This window comes from Lissotriton helveticus, chromosome 7 (genome assembly GCF_964261635.1).
Source record: "Lissotriton helveticus chromosome 7, aLisHel1.1, whole genome shotgun sequence".
NCBI classification, from domain to species: Eukaryota; Metazoa; Chordata; class Amphibia; order Caudata; family Salamandridae; genus Lissotriton; species Lissotriton helveticus.
Window position 1 is genome coordinate 1,949,203,294 of NC_136068.1, and position 18,758 is coordinate 1,949,222,051.

An 18,758-nucleotide genomic window follows, 5' to 3' on the forward strand; every position below is an offset into this window, starting at 1 on the left:
TGGCAGAGTGGGCTAAAGAACGGTGATGGATTAAACCCAGATCTGTTGACTGGGTGTGAGTGTTTGATTGATTCAGATGCTCCATCCATCACCACCCCCTTTTGTACCGCTTTTGGCCGCCATAAGTTGTCAGGGTATGCTCAGACGTGAGTCCCTTGCTCACTTTGCCACTGGATTCAAGCAAGCCGGGCTGAAGACGGCTGCAATGCCAGAAACCGGTCCTCGGAAGCTTGTTTCCGGTCCAGGGAAGGCATGGCTTGGCAGTTCGGGCTGGACTGTTCCCATGAGGCACAGGGTCAGACTGATTTGCATATAGCCATGTCTGAACTGGGGTAGCATGGTGGGCTAAAGAACGGTGATGGATTAAACCCAGATCTTTTGACTGGGTGTGAGTGTTTGATTGGTTCAGATGCTCCGTCCATTACCACCCCCTTTTGTACCACCTTCTTTGGCATTTCCCTAAACTACATTTTAAATGTACTGGGCAGAGGTGTTGACAGACATTAATGAAATGTATGTGACAGAACTACCCAAATTCTCTAGTTACAAACTGTTACGGCTACCCAATGCTCTGACTGATCCACGAAGGCAATTACCTTAGCACTCTGTACGGCCAAGCAGGTCATTATGCAAGAGCGGTACACAGACATCGACCCATTCTGATTGGCTACCTAAGCTCTGGGATTTATTAGGCATGGAAAAATTAACAATGACCGTAGAACACAAGCTCACCCAATTCGATAACACATGGGGAGCATGTATACAGTTTCTTACTCAAGACTTCCAGGATTTGTCCTGCCCGGCATTCCATACGAGCGCTTTGTCTCACAAACGCAGAGAGCAGCACCGACTGACCTAGAGAGAACGGCCCTTGATGCCTGCAGCCACTCTGGGACCACCTCAGGACTATCGCTTGCTCACTGCAGCAGGAGTTCCAGCAGGACCCCTCTCCCTCGGACTTTGGTGTCCTTTTCTCCCCTCCTCCAACCCACCCTAACATAGTTGGACCTGAGACCGCTCTACTCCTCCCTCTACTCCCCCCAGTCTACCTGCCGTCCCCCCGCTCACCTCACCGGCCAGTGGATGTAGGCGAGGATTAATGTAAAACAGATTAAAACCTCAAAGCAGGGATGTGGAATGCCTATAGACCGACGCCCAGGACATATTCTTTAGGGTCAAGCACAAAACGTTTTCATGTGTATTTTGTCCTTGGGACAAGTAGGCCCAGACCCCTGCAGCACAAACCTTTGGCTGCCAGTTTACAGTACCAGATTATGGATCAGGAAAGGGCCCTGCCTGCAGTTAAGGTCATGCGTGTGTCCATGTGTCAATGCGGACTGCTCTTGCAATTATGGTTCACTGATGCAAAGCCTTTATTATTAGGGTGAGTGCTCTAAGTAAATGTGAGCTGCACTACTGACAGTGGTCCCAGTATAAAAATGTGTACACGCGTTTACAAAGTTTAACAATAAGAGGCTACGTATAATGCGGCCAGAATGATCCGAGTAGATGCAAATATTTGCACAAGCTTGAAAGCAAGACTGAGGAGTCTTTGCTTTCAAAATAAAATGTTCACCAAACAAATCCAAGTAGGAAATACTGTGAACTTTGTAGGTTCAGTTTCTTTAAATCGTAATCTATTAAAATATGTTGATGCATGCTAGTATTCCTAAAAAATATTAACAGTGGAAAATCAATGCAACCAGTTTGGTGAACATTATGGGAAACATGAAAATAAACAAGCATTGGCAAAACCAATAATTCTGCCATTGGTGGTCAGCCTTTTCGTTTGTCAATGCATGTCTTTTCTTCTTCTTTTTTTTTTTTTACATATGTATTCCTGTGGAGTGGAAGGCCCATCACAAAGGTTAAATAGACATCTTTCTGATGTTAATTGCTGTATTTTGGTAACAAACTGGTACTAATAGGGTGAAATCGTTTCTCAGTGTTACTGTGTGTAAAAATAATGGAGGGAGAGGGGGGAGGGAAAACGAGAGAGAGAGAGAGAGAGAGAGAGAGAGGAGAGAGGGTGAGAGAGGAGAGAGGGTGAGAGAGGAGAGAGGGGGGAGAGAGGAGAGAGGGGGAGAGAGGATGAGAGAGGAGAGGGGAGAGGGGAGAGGGGGAGAGGGGAGAGGGGAGAGGGGAGAGGGGAGAGGAGAGAGGGTGAGAGAGGAGAGAGGGTGAGAGGTGAGAGAGGAGAGCGGAGGAGAGAGGATGAGAGAGGAGAGAGGGTGAGAGAGGAGAGAGGAGAGAGGGTGAGAGGGTGAGAGAGGAGAGAGGGTGAGAGAGGAGAGAGGGTGAGAGAGAGAGGGGAGAGAGAGAGAGAGAGAGAGGGTGAGAGGAGAGAGGGTGAGAGGAGAGAGGAGAGAGGGTGAGAGGAGAGAGGGTGAGAGGAGAGAGGAGAGAGGGTGAGAGAGGAGAGAGGAGAGAGGGTGAGAGGGTGAGAGAGGAGAGAGGGTGAGAGAGGAGAGAGGAGAGAGGGTGAGAGGGTGAGAGAGGAGAGAGGGTGAGAGAGGAGAGAGGGTGAGAGAGGAGAGAGGGTGAGAGAGGAGAGAGGGTGAGAGAGGAGAGAGGGTGAGAGAGGAGAGAGGGTGAGAGAGGAGAGAGGGGAGAGAGGAGAGAGGGTGAGAGGAGAGAGGGTGAGAGGAGAGAGGGTGAGAGGAGAGAGGGTGAGAGAGGAGAGAGGAGAGAGGGTGAGAGGGTGAGAGGAGAGAGGGTGAGAGAGGTGAGAGAGGAGAGCGGAGGAGAGAGGATGAGAGAGGAGAGAGGGTGAGAGAGGAGAGAGGGTGAGAGAGGAGAGAGGGTGAGAGAGGAGAGAGGGTGAGAGAGGAGAGAGGGGAGAGAGGAGAGAGGGTGAGAGGAGAGAGGGTGAGAGGAGAGAGGGTGAGAGGAGAGAGGGTGAGAGAGGAGAGAGGAGAGAGGGTGAGAGGGTGAGAGAGGAGAGAGGGTGAGAGAGGAGAGAGGGTGAGAGAGGAGAGAGGGTGAGAGAGGAGAGAGGGTGAGAGAGGAGAGAGGGTGAGAGAGGAGAGAGGGTGAGAGAGGAGAGAGGGTGAGAGGAGAGAGGGTGAGAGAGGAGAGAGGAGAGAGGGTGAGAGAGGAGAGAGGGTGAGAGAGGAGAGAGGGTGAGAGAGGAGAGAGGGTGAGAGAGGAGAGAGGGTGAGAGGAGAGAGGGTGAGAGAGGAGAGAGGGTGAGAGAGGAGAGAGGAGAGAGGGTGAGAGGGTGAGAGAGGAGAGAGGGTGAGAGAGGAGAGAGGGTGAGAGAGAGAGGGGAGAGAGAGAGAGAGAGAGAGGGTGAGAGGAGAGAGGGTGAGAGGAGAGAGGAGAGAGGGTGAGAGGAGAGAGGGTGAGAGGAGAGAGGAGAGAGGGTGAGAGAGGAGAGAGGAGAGAGGGTGAGAGGGTGAGAGAGGAGAGAGGGTGAGAGAGGAGAGAGGAGAGAGGGTGAGAGGGTGAGAGAGGAGAGAGGGTGAGAGAGGAGAGAGGGTGAGAGAGGAGAGAGGGTGAGAGAGGAGAGAGGGTGAGAGAGGAGAGAGGGTGAGAGAGGAGAGAGGGTGAGAGAGGAGAGAGGGTGAGAGAGGAGAGAGGGGAGAGAGGAGAGAGGGTGAGAGGAGAGAGGGTGAGAGGAGAGAGGGTGAGAGGAGAGAGGGTGAGAGAGGAGAGAGGAGAGAGGGTGAGAGGGTGAGAGAGGAGAGAGGGTGAGAGAGGAGAGAGGGTGAGAGGAGAGAGGGTGAGAGAGGAGAGAGGGTGAGAGAGGAGAGAGGAGAGAGGGTGAGAGGGTGAGAGAGGAGAGAGGGTGAGAGAGGAGAGAGGGGAGAGAGGAGAGAGGGTGAGAGGAGAGAGGGTGAGAGGAGAGAGGGTGAGAGGAGAGAGGGTGAGAGGAGAGAGGGTGAGAGAGGAGAGAGGGTGAGAGAGGAGAGAGGAGAGAGGGTGAGAGGGTGAGAGAGGAGAGAGGGTGAGAGAGGAGAGAGGGTGAGAGGAGAGAGGGTGAGAGGAGAGAGGGTGAGAGAGGAGAGAGGGGAGAGAGGAGAGAGGGTGAGAGAGGAGAGAGGGTGAGAGAGGAGAGAGGGTGAGAGGAGAGAGGGTGAGAGAGGAGAGAGGGTGAGAGAGGAGAGAGGGTGAGAGAGGAGAGAGGGTGAGAGGAGAGAGGGTGAGAGAGGAGAGAGGGTGAGAGGAGAGAGGGTGAGAGAGGAGAGAGGGTGAGAGAGGAGAGAGGAGGAGAGAGGAGAGAGGAGGAGAGAGGGTGAGAGGAGAGAGGGTGAGAGAGGAGAGAGGGTGAGAGAGGAGAGAGGGTGAGAGAGGAGAGAGGGTGAGAGGAGAGAGGGTGAGAGGAGAGAGGGTGAGAGGAGAGAGGGTGAGAGGAGAGAGGGTGAGAGGAGAGAGGAGAGAGGGTGAGAGGAGAGAGGGTGAGAGGAGAGAGGGTGAGAGGAGAGAGGGTGAGAGAGGAGAGAGGGTGAGAGGGAGAGAGGGTGAGAGAGGAGAGAGGGTGAGAGAGGAGAGAGGAGGAGAGAGGAGAGAGGAGGAGAGAGGGTGAGAGGAGAGAGGGTGAGAGAGGAGAGAGGGTGAGAGAGGAGAGAGGGTGAGAGAGGAGAGAGGGAGAGAGGAGAGAGGGTGAGAGGAGAGAGGGTGAGAGGAGAGAGGGTGAGAGGAGAGAGGGTGAGAGGAGAGAGGAGAGAGGGTGAGAGGAGAGAGGGTGAGAGGAGAGAGGATGAGAGAGGAGAGAGGATGAGAGGGTGAGAGATGAGAGGGTGAGAGGAGAGAGGGTGAGAGGAGAGAGGGTGAGAGAGGAGAGAGGGTGAGAGAGGAGAGAGGAGAGAGGGTGAGAGGGTGAGAGAGGAGAGAGGGTGAGAGAGGAGAGAGGGTGAGAGGAGAGAGGGTGAGAGGAGAGAGGGTGAGAGAGGAGAGAGGGGAGAGAGGAGAGAGGGTGAGAGAGGAGAGAGGGTGAGAGGAGAGAGGGTGAGAGAGGGAGAGGAGAGTGAGAGGGAGAGGGTGAGAGAGAGAGAGGGTGAGAGAGGAGGGGAGAGAGGAGAGAGGGTGAGAGGAGAGAGGGTGAGAGGAGAGAGGGTGAGAGGAGAGAGGGTGAGAGGAGAGAGGAGAGAGGGTGAGAGAGAGAGGGTGAGAGGAGAGAGGATGAGAGAGGAGAGAGGATGAGAGGGTGAGAGAGAGAGAGGGTGAGAGGAGAGAGGAGAGGGGAGAGGGGAGAGGGGAGGGGAGAGGGGAGAGGGGAGAGGGGAGAGGGGAGAGGGGAGAGGGGAGAGGGGAGAGGGGAGAGGGGAGAGGGGAGAGGGGAGAGGGGAGAGGGGAGAGGGGAGAGGGGAGAGGGGAGAGGGGAGAGGGGAGAGGGGAGAGGGGAGAGGGGAGAGGGGAGAGGGGAGAGGGGAGAGGGGAGAGGGGAGAGGGGAGAGGGGTGAGGGGAGAGGGGAGAGGGGAGAGGGGTGAGGGGAGAGGGGAGAGGGAGAGGGGAGAGGGGAGAGGGGAGAGGGGAGAGGGGAGAGGGGAGAGGGGAGAGGGGAGAGGGGAGAGGGGAGAGGGGAGAGGGGAGAGGGGAGAGGGAGAGGGGAGAGGGGAGAGGGGAGAGGGGAGAGGGGAGAGGGGAGAGGGGAGAGGGGAGAGGGGAGAGGGGAGAGGGGAGAGGGGAGAGGGGAGAGGGGAGAGGGGAGAGGGGAGAGGGGAGAGGGGTGAGGGGAGAGGGGAGAGGGGAGGTAGGAGGAATAGATAACGTACGTTTAGCTTTGTGGTAACAAATTTGTATGCATTTGACAATCTACCTAGCTATCCCAGATTTTGATATGGGGTTACCTTTATGTGGTGGTGAAAAAGACACAAAAAGTGTTTTTGTTTTACGAAAGGTTTGTGTCCTTTCAATGTAGTAAACCAATTCTCTTTTGACATCTAAGGTGTGAAGAGCTCTTTCTGAGACTGTTCGTGGCTGCGTGAAAAATATGAGCAGCTCAACAGACTGATTTAGATGGAATGGTAAAACGACTTTTGGAAGGAATTTAGGATTAGTACGGAGAACCACCTTATTATGGCGCATTTGCAGAAAAGTTTCTTGAATGGTGAATGCTTGTAGTTCACTAACTCTTCTGAGAGAAGTAATAGCTACTAAGAAAGCTACTTTCCAAGTTAGGAATTGTAATTCACATTTATGTAACGGTTCAAAGGAGGTCCCATTAACCGTGTGCAAACAATGTTTAAGTTCCACACTGGTGAAGGTGGTGTTCTGGGAGGGATTATTCTTTTAAGTCCTTCCATAAAAGCCTTTATGGCAGGCACTCTAAAAAGAGACAGATGTTGTCTATCTTGTAAGTATGCTGCAATGGCAGCAAGGTGCAGTCTGATAGACATGTACGCTAAATTACACTTTTGCAGGTGTAATAGGTATCCTATGATGTGTTGAATAGACACATCTAAAGGATTAATTTGGTTGTTTTGACAGTATATTACAAACCGTTTCCACTTAGCTGCATAACATGCTCTAGTGGTGGGACGTCTAGCTTCTTTGATAACATTCATACAGTCTGGAGGGCGGTTAAGGTAACCAAACTCTGACTTCAGGAGCCAGATCGCTTGGTTGAGCTGAGCTGGGTCCGGGTGTCTGATCTCTCCATCGTTCTGCATTAATAAGCGTGGAGATAGACTTAGTTTCTGGTGTGGCACCACAGAGAGTTGCAGCAGCGTGGTGTACCACAGTTGTCCGGCCCAAGTTGGAGCAACTAGAATGAGTTTTAGGGAATGTTGCTGTAGTTTGCGTACCACTAACGGAAGTAGTGGGAGAGGAGGAAATACGCAAATTTCCCGGACCAGTTAATCCATATCGCATTGCCTTTGGACAGCGGGTGTGGATATCTGGTGGCGAGGTTTGGGCATTTTGCGTTTTCGTGGGTGGCGAAGAGGTCTATCTGAGGTTGTCCCCACATTTTAAAGAACGGTTGAAGAACTTGTGGATGAAGTTCCCACTCGTGGATCTGCTGTGTCTGTCGACTAAGCAGATCTGCTATGGTGTTTTATACCCCCGGAACATGTTGGGCTAAGAGGAAGATCTTTAGTGGTATAGCCCATCTCCATATCTGCTGCGCTAACTGAGAGAGCTGAAGAGAGTGTCCCCCCCCCCTTGTTTGTTTATATAGTACATGGCTGTCATATTGTCTGTGCGGACTAAGACAGCCTTGCCTGATACTTGTTTTTGGAATGCTTTTAGGGCTAGAAATACAGCTAGTAAGTCGAAGGGGTTGATGTGGAGAAACTTTTGTTGCGGTGTCCACCTGCCCTGCATGGTGTGATGCAGTGGGTGAGCTCCCCAGCCGGAGAGCGATGTGTCCGCTGTCATGACTATTTGAGGAACAAGCTCTAGAAACGGTCGGCCTTTTGAAAGGTTTTTTGGTGCTCCACCATTGCAGAGAGCGATGAGTTCGACTGTCTACCAACACTATGTCTGTTAATTGACCGTGAGCCTGGTTCTATTGTCATGTTAAGCACTCGAAGTGGACGCATTTGTAGTCCTGCGTGAGGTACTATGAATATGCAAGATGCCATCATTCCTATGAGCTGCATGAACACTCGGGCTGGAAGACAGTGTTGCAGTTTGAATTTTGTTAGGAGAGTTTGTACATGTGTTATCCAGGTTGGAGAAGGATAGGCTAGTATTAATTTGGTGTTTATTGTAGCGCCAAGATATTGTTGTACGTGGGACGGTTGCAGATGTGACTTGAAGTGATTTACTCTGAATCCCAAATCGTGGAGCAGTTGAATTGTGGCGTGAGTGTGTTGTACACACTGGCTGTATGAGCTGGCTTTTGAGTCAGGCGTCTAGATATGGGAGGACGTGAATATGATGTCTTCTTAAGTGTGCTGCCACTACCGCTAGGCATTTGTAAACACCCTTGGTGCTGTTGTAACTCCGAATGGGAGTACTTTGAATCGATAGTGCTGACCGTCTAGTATGAATCGGAGATATTTTCTGTACGCTGTGTGGATAGGAATGTGGAAGTAGGCGTCCTTGAGATCTAGAGTGACAAGGAAGTCGTTTTGTAGGAGTGGAAGGACCTGCTGGAGTGTGACTATATGAAAGTGGTCTGATTGTATGTACAGTTTTGGGGGTCTGAGGTCTAGAATAGGCCTTAGAGATCCGTACTTCTTTGGAATTAAGAAATACAGGGAGTATACTCCTTTGTTTTGCTGATGCAGTGGAACTATTTCTATTGCATTTTTCTGCAGGAGCGATATAACCTCCTGTCTGAGCAGTATCAAATGTTCTTGTGACATTGGACGCTGTTTGGGTGGTATGTTTGGGGGGTAGATGTTAGTTCGAGACAGTAACCTGACTGAATTATTTGAAGCACCCACCTGTCTGATGGGATGTTTTCCCAGGCTGTTAGGTATTGTTGTAGTCTTCCCCTGACAGGAGTGGAACGGGGTGGGGGAAGGGGAGGGGAGTCATTGGGTAGGGGTGGAGGCAGAGCAGGAATTGTTGTTTTTACCTCTGCCCTTATTGTTGTTACCTCTGTAACCCCCACTTTGGTAGCCCTTACTATAGGTGGACTGTGTGGGGGCTTTTTAAGAGGTAGAGGGTGTGTCTCAAGAGTATCCCCTGGTGGCGCCTCTGTAAGATGAACGGCGAAATGAGCGTCCGGGAGCCTGCGACTGCAAGGCTCCCATAGATTTTGCTGTATCTGTATCCTTTTTCATCTTTTCTAGGGATACGTCTACATTAGGTCCGAATAAGTGTTGTTCATCAAAGGGGTGGTTAAGTATGGCACTTTGGCCTTCAGGTTTGAACCCTGAAGTGCGTAGCCATGCGTGTCTACGCATCAGCACACTTGTATTAATGGCTCTGGAGGCAGTGTCTGCTGCATCTAGTGCACAACGAATAGAGGTGTTTGTGATGTTTTTCCCTTCTTGGATAAGCTCATTTGCCCTGTCTTTATACTTATCGGGGAGGTGCTGCATTAATGATTCTAATTCATCGTAATGTGCCCTGTCATATCTTGCCAATAGTGCTCGTAAATTGATACTTGTATAGCGCACTACTCACCCGCAAGGGTCTCAAGGCGCTTGTACGAATACCGCTGTGGAACCCATCCTGGCTTTCCCTGTGAGGTGCCCCCTCCTGGGCACCCCCAAGGGGGAGGCCAGGCATCCTTAGCGTTGTGGGGGCCGTTGTGGAGATTAAGCAAGCTATTGCCCAGAGTTGCAGAGTGGGACTCCATAATTGGAATAGGCACCGAGGCGAGAATTATCAGGTCCGTGGAATTTTGAGCCCAAGACCCGCCGAGGCGGGGAATTGAACCCTGGTCCCAGGCTAGACCTCTGCATCAGGGTCTGCCGCTCTAACCATTGAGCCACACTTCTCGATCCTCGTGTATTGGCAATCGCCACATGTTTGCTGCCTGTGACGCAGTTCTTTTCCCGGATGCGTCAAGGAGCTTAGACTCTTTATCTGGTGGGGGAGCTTCACCTGATGTTTGTGAATTTGCTCTTTTGCGTGCATTAGAGACCACAAGAGAGTCTAATGGTACTGTGCCTTTAATATATGCTAGATCTGAAGGGCCAGCTTTATATTTTTTCTCTATTCGAGGGTTGATGACCCGAGTTCTAACTGGGTCTTTGAAGACTTCTGGAGCATGCTTAATAACTCCTTTAAGTATGGGTAAAATTGACATGGTCCTTTGTGCATTATCAAAGGTATCCATTAGGAAGTCGTCTTCTACAGGGTCAGTATTTAGGTCCTATGTACTAGCTGATTAAATCCCATAGTGTCTTCTGGTGGGGAAGGCCTAGAGGGATATATATTGTTTTGAGGGATGTTAGGGTTGTCTGGGGTGTTCTAATCATCCCGAGGGTCCGGTGAGCCCGGAGGAATAGAGTGATCTAGTGGCTCACTATGTGCACCATCCCCTGTGTCATCAGAGCTATCATCCCTGTTGTCATCATCTGGTATGATAGAAGATGTAGGGGAGTGCTGTGGTAGGGGAGGAGGTGGCGATGGTATATGTGGAGGAGGAGGAGAAGAAATCATTAGAGGAGAGGTAGCAATGTCCTTCTTTGGATGAGGAGCCGGTGTAGGTGTATCCAGTGGTCGTTTCTTTGAACTAAGAGTTAGTCGACCAGTGGTTGGGTCCTTAACAAGAGTCTTTTGTGTAGGGTCTGGATGTAAGAAGTCCCCTGCAGGAGGCAGATCTTTTGGTGCGGAGGGCTTTCTCGGCACCGAGCTGGGAGCTTCTTTTGGCTTTGGAGCTTGTTTGGCAGTGTCTTTAGCCAGAGAAGTATGAGCGTTCTTTGGCTCTGATGGCTTTTTCGGCTCCGATGGTTTTTTCAGCTCCGATGGTTTTTTCAGCTCAGATTGGTCTTTTGGATCCGATGATTTTCTCGGCTCCGAAGCGATTTTGCTTGGGTCCGATTTTGGTTTAGGTCCCGAGGGGCTTACATAAGGCTTCAGCATGATTGTTTCGATGCCGGCGGGGAGGCCGATGTCTTTTTCGGTGCCGGTAGTTGTGCGCCGGCACCTAGGGGAGGCAAACTAGAGTCAGAGTCGCCGGACGGCTTAGTAAGCTTTTTAGCCGAGCCCAAAGGCGGGGCAGTGGAAGCAGTGTCCCGGTATGCACCCTCGGGCTCGGGTGTGACCAAAGCCTTTTTGTAGGGTGTCGAGGAAGGGTTGGGGTCGACGGTCTTACTTACGATCCGCTGTGCTGGAGTGAAGTCCTCTACTTCGGAATCTTCTGCCACGGAGTCGCTGTCGATGCCATGATGTTGTTCTGGGACGTCGACGCCCTCTTGAAAGGTGCCGTCTGGAATTGGAGCTGATGAACGAGCCATTGTTCTTCGAGCCCGTCGGTCCCGGATCGTCTTCTTGGAGCATAGAGGCAGTCTCCGGCCTCGTGCTCCGGTGAGAGGCAAAGGTTACACACCTCATGTAGGTCTGTGTGGGGAAAGTTCGACCCACATCGAGGACACTTTTTACATGGCGTCCTTTCCATGAGCTGGAAGTTGAGGCCTAGGTAGGCCCAAAGGCCTTCGTCGATGACCAGAATCGAAGACTTCGAAGTTGAAGAGTAGTGTTGACTGTACACGCGTTTGAAACTGTACCATCGAAGCTCGTGAGAATTGCCCGCCGAAGGAAATCGGTTCCAACACGGAGCGCTGGAAACACATCCAAGCCCGGTGGCGGAAAAAACAATCTGGGGATGGAGCCGATGACCATGCGCAGTATGATCCAAAGGAGGAGTCACCTATCCCATGACTTCCAAAGACTTTCTAGGACAAAAACAAACTGCAAACATCCGGGCACAACACTAGGTGGCCATCTATGCATAGTGTGTGTAATCTGCAGCTCATATGCCTCGAACAATCTTTTTCTTCTCGATGGATTTAGAGGGAACATACACTAGGGGTTCTTTTAGGTACATAAAGAGCACACAGGCAGCAAGAAATGCAGACAGAGCTGCCCTAGAAACACCAGAAGGAAGACACAGAGCCCTGGGTGGATAAAAAAATCCAGTCAGTGCCGCCCTCAGCAGTTGAGGCGGCAGTTAGCGAAACAGACAGAGCTAACCTGTACACACTGTGAGGGAGAAGCAGAGCAAAGGAGGAAGAGCAGAAAAATAGTCAGAGGTGCCCTCTGCATGCTGGAGTTAAGAAACCAAACATCTGAGGGACAGCAGAGACCAGGCCAGCTCTTTGCTTAGGGGGTAGAAGAGATGCACAAAGGGGGTCTTGGGTGCAGGAGACTTAATGGTAAACAATGGGTTAGAAAAGCAGGGCTTCATATTACAGACAGACAAAGCTTCTGTAATTGTGGACAAAGGCTGACCCTTCAGGAATGACAATGGGTGGCGGCGGTAGGAGTGCACCTTCAGTAATGAGATGGGGAATTAGGCCTACACCTTCAGTAGTGGTGGACAAGGAGCAACAAGGAAGGGCGGCACCGAATGAGAGACAAAAGGCTGGGAAGGCAGAGCTGCATCTTCAGTAGTGGCACAACAACTGCTCAGGGGGCAGGACTGCACCTTCAGTAACTGCAGTCTAAGGCTGCACCCCAAGTAGCTGCAAACAAAGGGTCCCTTGGGTAATAACAAATGACTTGTAGGTCCAGCCACTCTCAATACTGGCCGAGAAATGGCTGGGAAAGCATGCGCACACCTACACCTTCAACAACTAGAAGGACTGAGAGACAGAGGTGGGGAGGTACAGCTTCACATTCTGTAATGATAGAAAGATAGGGAGGCGGGCTGCAAAGGAAGGCCTGCATTGCCAGGGTTTGTTACCTATCGGCTGTGTCTCTGGGAGAACCTCTCTTTCTCTGCCTCTGTGATCAGCATACACAGAGCCGCTTCTGCACAATCCTCTCGGGCCTGGTTCCTGCTGTGCGAACAGGCGGCCGGAAACCAGCGAGAGCCCACCTTGGTTTGAAAGATAAACCTAGAAAGGAAATAAAATAAAGTAGAAAGTGTCAGATGCTGAAAGAGTGGATTAATATAATGGCTACAGCATGGATAGATCTGCTGGAGGCGGGGCCAATACACAGGATTCAGAGCATGGAGGCAGGGCCAATACACAGGATTCAGAGCATGGAGGCAGGGCCAATACACAGGATTCAGAGCATGGAGGTGGGGGCAAATACACAGGATTCAGAGCAGGGATGCAGGGCCAATACACAGGATTCAGAGCATGGAGGCGGGGGCAAACCACAGGATTCAGAGCACGGAGGTGGGGCCAATGCACAGGATTCAGAGCGTGGAGGCGGGGCCAATACACAGGATTCAGAGCGTGGAGGCTGGGCCAATACACAGGATTCAGAGCAAGGAGGCGGGGCCAATACACAGGATTCAGAGCATGGAGGCGGGGCCAATGCACAGGATTCAGAGCATGGAGGCGGGGCCAATACACAGGATTCAGAGCATGGAGGCGGGGCCAATGCACAGGATTCAGAGCATGGAGGCGGGGCCAATACACAGGATTCAGAGCATGGAGGCGGGGCCAATGCACAGGATTCAGAGCATGGAGGCGGGGCCAATACACAGGATTCAGAGCAGGGAGGCGGAGCCAATGCACAGGATTCAGAGCAGGAAGACACAGTCCACTCGCTTTCAAATAATCAAAGAATATTCAGCAAGGCTAACAATTCTCATGTCAGTGTTTTTGCTTTACAAAAGTCTGTATTACTCTGAGGAGCACACTACGTATCCTCTCTCACGATTAACCAAACAGTACAAAAAATAACATGATCAGAGAACAATGACAAACGTAAAAATAATCTGACTGGTCTCAAAAGAGTCGGTCGGGATCCGATACAGAGAGCCATCAGTCGTCCATAAAGATTTCCTAGGGCCAGTTCATTTAGTTCAAAGGTGCAGTATTGTCTCTTCTTTCATTCACAATATTCCTGTTCAAACTATCTCAGCTTCCTCCACCCCAGAGGAGACGACAGGGACAACATATGGTGCCATGTGGCATGCTGGCATCAGTGGCTGTTTTTCTACACCGTACCAATGTAAGTCAGGAACGTCACTTTGGTAGTTACAAGAGGAGCCCCTGTCTGCTACTGTTTTTTTGCAAAGCTTATGCACAGGCCAGAAGGAAATGGATTGTCCCAGTATGTAAAAACCTGGGATTCTCCCATTGCTCACACGCATATAGGGTCTTTAAGACTGACCTTTCTGGCTATATAGTTTTTGCACTAGCTAAATATTTGGGGACAGTTTGGCACAAGAGAAGATATTGTTTAGCTAGGGATGTATGCTAAATGTCACTTTTAAATTCCATGACATCGCTAAAATGCAGTATGTTCAATGGCTGGTTCCTATAGTTTGAACATTGGTTTTATATGTTCCAATTTTTTTAAATGTATTACTTGTTGTTTCATATGTAATGTATTGTGTATCTTTTATGGCATAAGTTGCCGAAATAAAGATTATGAAACGAAGCTAGGCTGCCGACCCATTAGCCTAGAGGAGCCCCTGCCTGCTAAGCTGCCGACCCGTTAGCCAAGAGGAGCCCTACCTGCTAAGCTGCCGACCCGTTAGCATAGAGACCCTGCCTGCTAAGCTGCCGACCCGTTAGCATAGAGGAGCCCCTGCCTGCTAAGCTGCCGACCCGTTAGCCAAGAGGAGCCCTACCTGCTAAGCTGCCGACCCGTTAGCATAGAGAAGCCCCTGCCTGCTAAGCTGCCAACCCGTTAGCCTAGAGGAGCCCCTGCCTGCCAAGCTGCCGACCCATTAGCCTAGAGGAGCCCCTGCCTGCTAAGCTGCCGACCCATTAGCCTAGAGGAGCCCTGCCTGCTAAGCTGCCGACCCGTTAGCATAGAGAAGCCCTACCTGCTAAGCTGCCGACCCGTTAGCCAAGAGGAGCCCTACCTGCTAAGCTGCCGACGCGTTAGCCAAGAGGAGCCCTACCTGCTAAGCTGCCGACCCGTTAGCCAAGAGGAGCCCTACCTGCTAAGCTGCCGACCCGTTAGCATAGAGACCCTGCCTGCTAAGCTGCCGACCCGTTAGCATAGAGACCCTGCCTGCTAAGTAGCCGACCCGTTAGCATAGAGGAGCCCCTGCCTGCTAAGCTGCCGACCCGTTAGCCTAGAGGAGCCCCTGCCTGCTAAGCTGCCGACCCATTAGCCTAGAGGATCCCTGCCTGCTAAGCTGCCGACCCGTTAGCATAGAGAAGCCCTACCTGCTAAGCTGCCGACCCGTTAGCCTAGAGGAGCCCTACCTACTAAGCTGCCGACCCGTTAGCCAAGAGGAGACCCTGCCTGCTAAGCTGCCGACCCGTTAGCATAGAGGAGACCCTGCCTGCTAAGCTGCTGACCCGTTAGCATAGAGACCCTGCCTGCTAAGCTGCTGACCCGTTAGCCTAGAGGAGCCCTGCCTGCTAAGCTGCCAGCCCGTTAGCCTAGAGGAGCCCTACCTACTAAGCTGCCGACCCGTTAGCCAAGAGGAGACCCTGCCTGCTAAGCTGCCGACCAGTTAGCCTACAGGAGCCCTACCTACTAAGCTGCCGACCCGTTAGCCAAGAGGAGACCCTGCCTGCTAAGCTGCCGACCCGTTAGCATAGAGGAGACTCTGCCTGCTAAGCTGCTGACCCGTTAGCCTAGAGGAGCCCTGCCTGCTAAGCTGCCGACGCGTTACTCTAGAGGATCCTCTGCCTGCTAAGCTGCCGACCTGTTAGCTTAGAGGAGCCCCTGTCTGCTAGGCTGCCGACCCGTTAGCCTAGAGGAGCCCATGCCTGCTAGGCTGCCGACCTGTTAGCCAGGAGGAGCCCTGCCTGCTAAGCTGCCAAGCGGTTAGCATAGAGAAGCCCCTGCCTGCTAAGCTGCCGACCCGTTAGCATAGAGGAGCCCCTGCCTGCTAAGCTGCTGAGCCGTTAGCCAGGAGGAGCCCTGCCTGCTAAGCTGCCAACCTGTTAGCATAGAGGAGCCCCTGCTGCTAAGCTGCTGACACGTTAGCCTAGAGGAGGCCCTGCCTGCTAAGCTGCTGACCCGTTAGCCTAGAAGAGCCCCTGCCTGCTAAGCTGCCGACCCGTTAGCATAGAGGAGCCCCTGCCTGCTAAGCTGCTGAGCCGTTAGCCAGGAGGAGCCCTGCCTGCTAAGCTGCCAACCTGTTAGCATAGAGGAGCCCCTGCTGCTAAGCTGCTGACACGTTAGCCTAGAGGAGGCCCTGCCTGCTAAGCTGCTGACCCGTTAGCCTAGAAGAGCCCCTGCCTGCTAAGCTGCCGACCCGTTAGCATAGAGGAGCCCCTGCCTGCTAAGCTGCTGAGCCGTTAGCCAGGAGGAGCCCTGCCTGCTAAGCTGCCAACCTGTTAGCATAGAGGAGCCCCTGCTGCTAAGCTGCTGACACGTTAGCCTAGAGGAGGCCCTGCCTGCTAAGCTGCTGACCCGTTAGCCTAGAAGAGCCCCTGCCTGCTAAGCTGCCGACCCGTTAGCATAGAGGAGCCCCTGCCTGCTAAGCTGCTGAGCCGTTAGCCAGGAGGAGCCCTGCCTGCTAAGCTGCCAACCTGTTAGCATAGAGGAGCCCCTGCTGCTAAGCTGCTGACACGTTAGCCTAGAGGAGGCCCTGCCTGCTAAGCTGCTGACCCGTTAGCCTAGAAGAGCCCCTGCCTGCTAAGCTGCCGACCCGTTAGCATAGAGGAGCCCCTGCCTGCTAAGCTGCTGAGCCGTTAGCCAGGAGGAGCCCTGCCTGCTAAGCTGCCAACCTGTTAGCATAGAGGAGCCCCTGCTGCTAAGCTGCTGACACGTTAGCCTAGAGGAGGCCCTGCCTGCTAAGCTGCTGACCCGTTAGCCTAGAAGAGCCCCTGCCTGCTAAGCTGCCGACCCGTTAGCATAGAGGAGCCCCTGCCTGCTAAGCTGCTGAGCCGTTAGCCAGGAGGAGCCCTGCCTGCTAAGCTGCCAACCTGTTAGCATAGAGGAGCCCCTGCTGCTAAGCTGCTGACACGTTAGCCTAGAGGAGGCCCTGCCTGCTAAGCTGCTGACCCGTTAGCCTAGAAGAGCCCCTGCCTGCTAAGCTGCCTACCCATTAGCCTAGAGGAGCCCATGCCTGCTAAGCTGCCGACCCGTTAGCCTAGAGGAGCCCCTGCCTGCTAAGCTGCCGACCCGTTAGCATAGAGGAGCCCCTGCTTGCTAAGCTGCCAACCCGTTAGCCTAGGGGGGCACCTGCCTGCTAAGCTGCCGACCCGTTAGCATAGAGGAGCCCCTGCCTGCTAAGCTGCCAACCTGTTAGCCTAGGGGAGCCCCTGCCTGCTAAGCTGCCGACCCGTTAGCCTAGAGGAGCCCCTGCCTGCTAAGCTGCCAACCCGTTAGCATAGAGAAGCCCCTGCCTGCTAAGCTGCCGACCCGTTAGCCTAGAGGAGCCCTGCCTGCTAAACTGCCAACCCGTTAGGCTAGAGGAGCCCATGCCTGCTAAGCTGTCGACCAGTTAGCTTAGGGGAGCCCATACCTGCTAGGCTGCCGACCCGTTAGCCTAGAGGAGGCACTGCCTGCTAGGCTGCTGACCCGTTAGCCTAGAGGAGGCCCTGCCTGCTACGCTGCTGACCCGTTAGCCTAGAGGAGCCCCTGCCTGCTAAGCTGCGGACCCGTTGGCATAGAAGAGCCCCTGCCTGCTATGCTGCCGACCCGTTAGCATAGAGGAGCCCATGCCTGCTAAGCACCCGACCCGTTAGCCTAGAGGAGGCCCTGCCTGCTAAGCTGCCGACCCATTAGCCTAGAGGAGCCCTGCCTGCTAAGCTGCCGACCCGTTAGCATAGAGAAGCCCTACCTGCTAAGCTGCCGACCCGTTAGCCTAGAGGAGCCCTACCTACTAAGCTGCCGACCCGTTAGCCAAGAGGAGACCCTGCCTGCTAAGCTGCCGACCCGTTAGCATAGAGGAGACCCTGCCTGCTAAGCTGCTGACCCGTTAGCATAGAGACCCTGCCTGCTAAGCTGCTGACCCGTTAGCCTAGAGGAGCCCTGCCTGCTAAGCTGCCAGCCCGTTAGCCTAGAGGAGCCCTACCTACTAAGCTGCCGACCCGTTAGCCAAGAGGAGACCCTGCCTGCTAAGCTGCCGACCAGTTAGCCTACAGGAGCCCTACCTACTAAGCTGCCGACCCGTTAGCCAAGAGGAGACCCTGCCTGCTAAGCTGCCGACCCGTTAGCATAGAGGAGACTCTGCCTGCTAAGCTGCTGACCCGTTAGCCTAGAGGAGCCCTGCCTGCTAAGCTGCCGACGCGTTACTCTAGAGGATCCTCTGCCTGCTAAGCTGCCGACCTGTTAGCTTAGAGGAGCCCCTGTCTGCTAGGCTGCCGACCCGTTAGCCTAGAGGAGCCCATGCCTGCTAGGCTGCCGACCTGTTAGCCAGGAGGAGCCCTGCCTGCTAAGCTGCCAAGCGGTTAGCATAGAGAAGCCCCTGCCTGCTAAGCTGCCGACCCGTTAGCATAGAGGAGCCCCTGCCTGCTAAGCTGCTGAGCCGTTAGCCAGGAGGAGCCCTGCCTGCTAAGCTGCCAACCTGTTAGCATAGAGGAGCCCCTGCTGCTAAGCTGCTGACACGTTAGCCTAGAGGAGGCCCTGCCTGCTAAGCTGCTGACCCGTTAGCCTAGAAGAGCCCCTGCCTGCTAAGCTTCCGACCCGTTAGCATAGAGGAGCCCCTGTCTGCTAAGCTTCCGACCCGTTAGCCTAGAGGAGCCCCTGCCTGCTAAGCTGCCGACCCGTTAGCATAGAGGAGCCCCTGCTTGCTAAGCTGCCAACCCGTTAGCCTAGGGGGGCACCTGCCTGCTAAGCTGCCGACCCGTTAGCATAGAGGAGCCCCTGCCTGCTAAGCTGCCAACCTGTTAGCCTAGGGGAGCCCCTGCCTGCTAAGCTGCCGACCCGTTAGCCTAGAGGAGCCCCTGCCTGCTAAGCTGCCAACCCGTTAGCATAGAGAAGCCCCTGCCTGCTAAGCTGCCGACCCGTTAGCCTAGAGGAGCCCTGCCTGCTAAACTGCCGACCCGTTAGGCTAGAGGAGCCCATGCCTGCTAAGCTGTCGACCAGTTAGCTTAGGGGAGCCCATGCCTGCTAGGCTGCCGACCCGTTAGCCTAGAGGAGGCACTGCCTGCTAGGCTGCTGACCCGTTAGCCTAGAGGAGGCCCTGCCTGCTACGCTGCTGACCCGTTAGCCTAGAGGAGCCCCTGCCTGCTAAGCTGCGGACCCGTTGGCATAGAAGAGCCCCTGCCTGCTATGCTGCCGACCCGTTAGCATAGATGAGCCCATGCCTGCTAAGCACCCGACCCGTTAGCCTAGAGGAGGCCCTACCTGCTAAGCTGCTGACCCG

At 53.5% G+C, this 18,758-nt stretch overlaps 1 protein-coding gene across 5 annotated transcripts in view; it reads right to left on the minus strand.

Annotated features, from left to right (window-relative positions):
* Positions 1-18,758, minus strand: part of LOC144770963 (double-stranded RNA-specific adenosine deaminase-like) — a 344,975-nt gene that overhangs the window by 20,264 nt on the left and 305,953 nt on the right. For all 5 annotated transcript variants that reach the window (XM_078655821.1, XM_078655824.1, XM_078655823.1 and 2 more), the window contains one exon: positions 12,258-12,411. In XM_078655821.1, the coding sequence (XP_078511947.1) occupies positions 12,258-12,411 (154 nt within the window). The remainder of the gene's footprint in view (positions 1-12,257; positions 12,412-18,758) is intronic.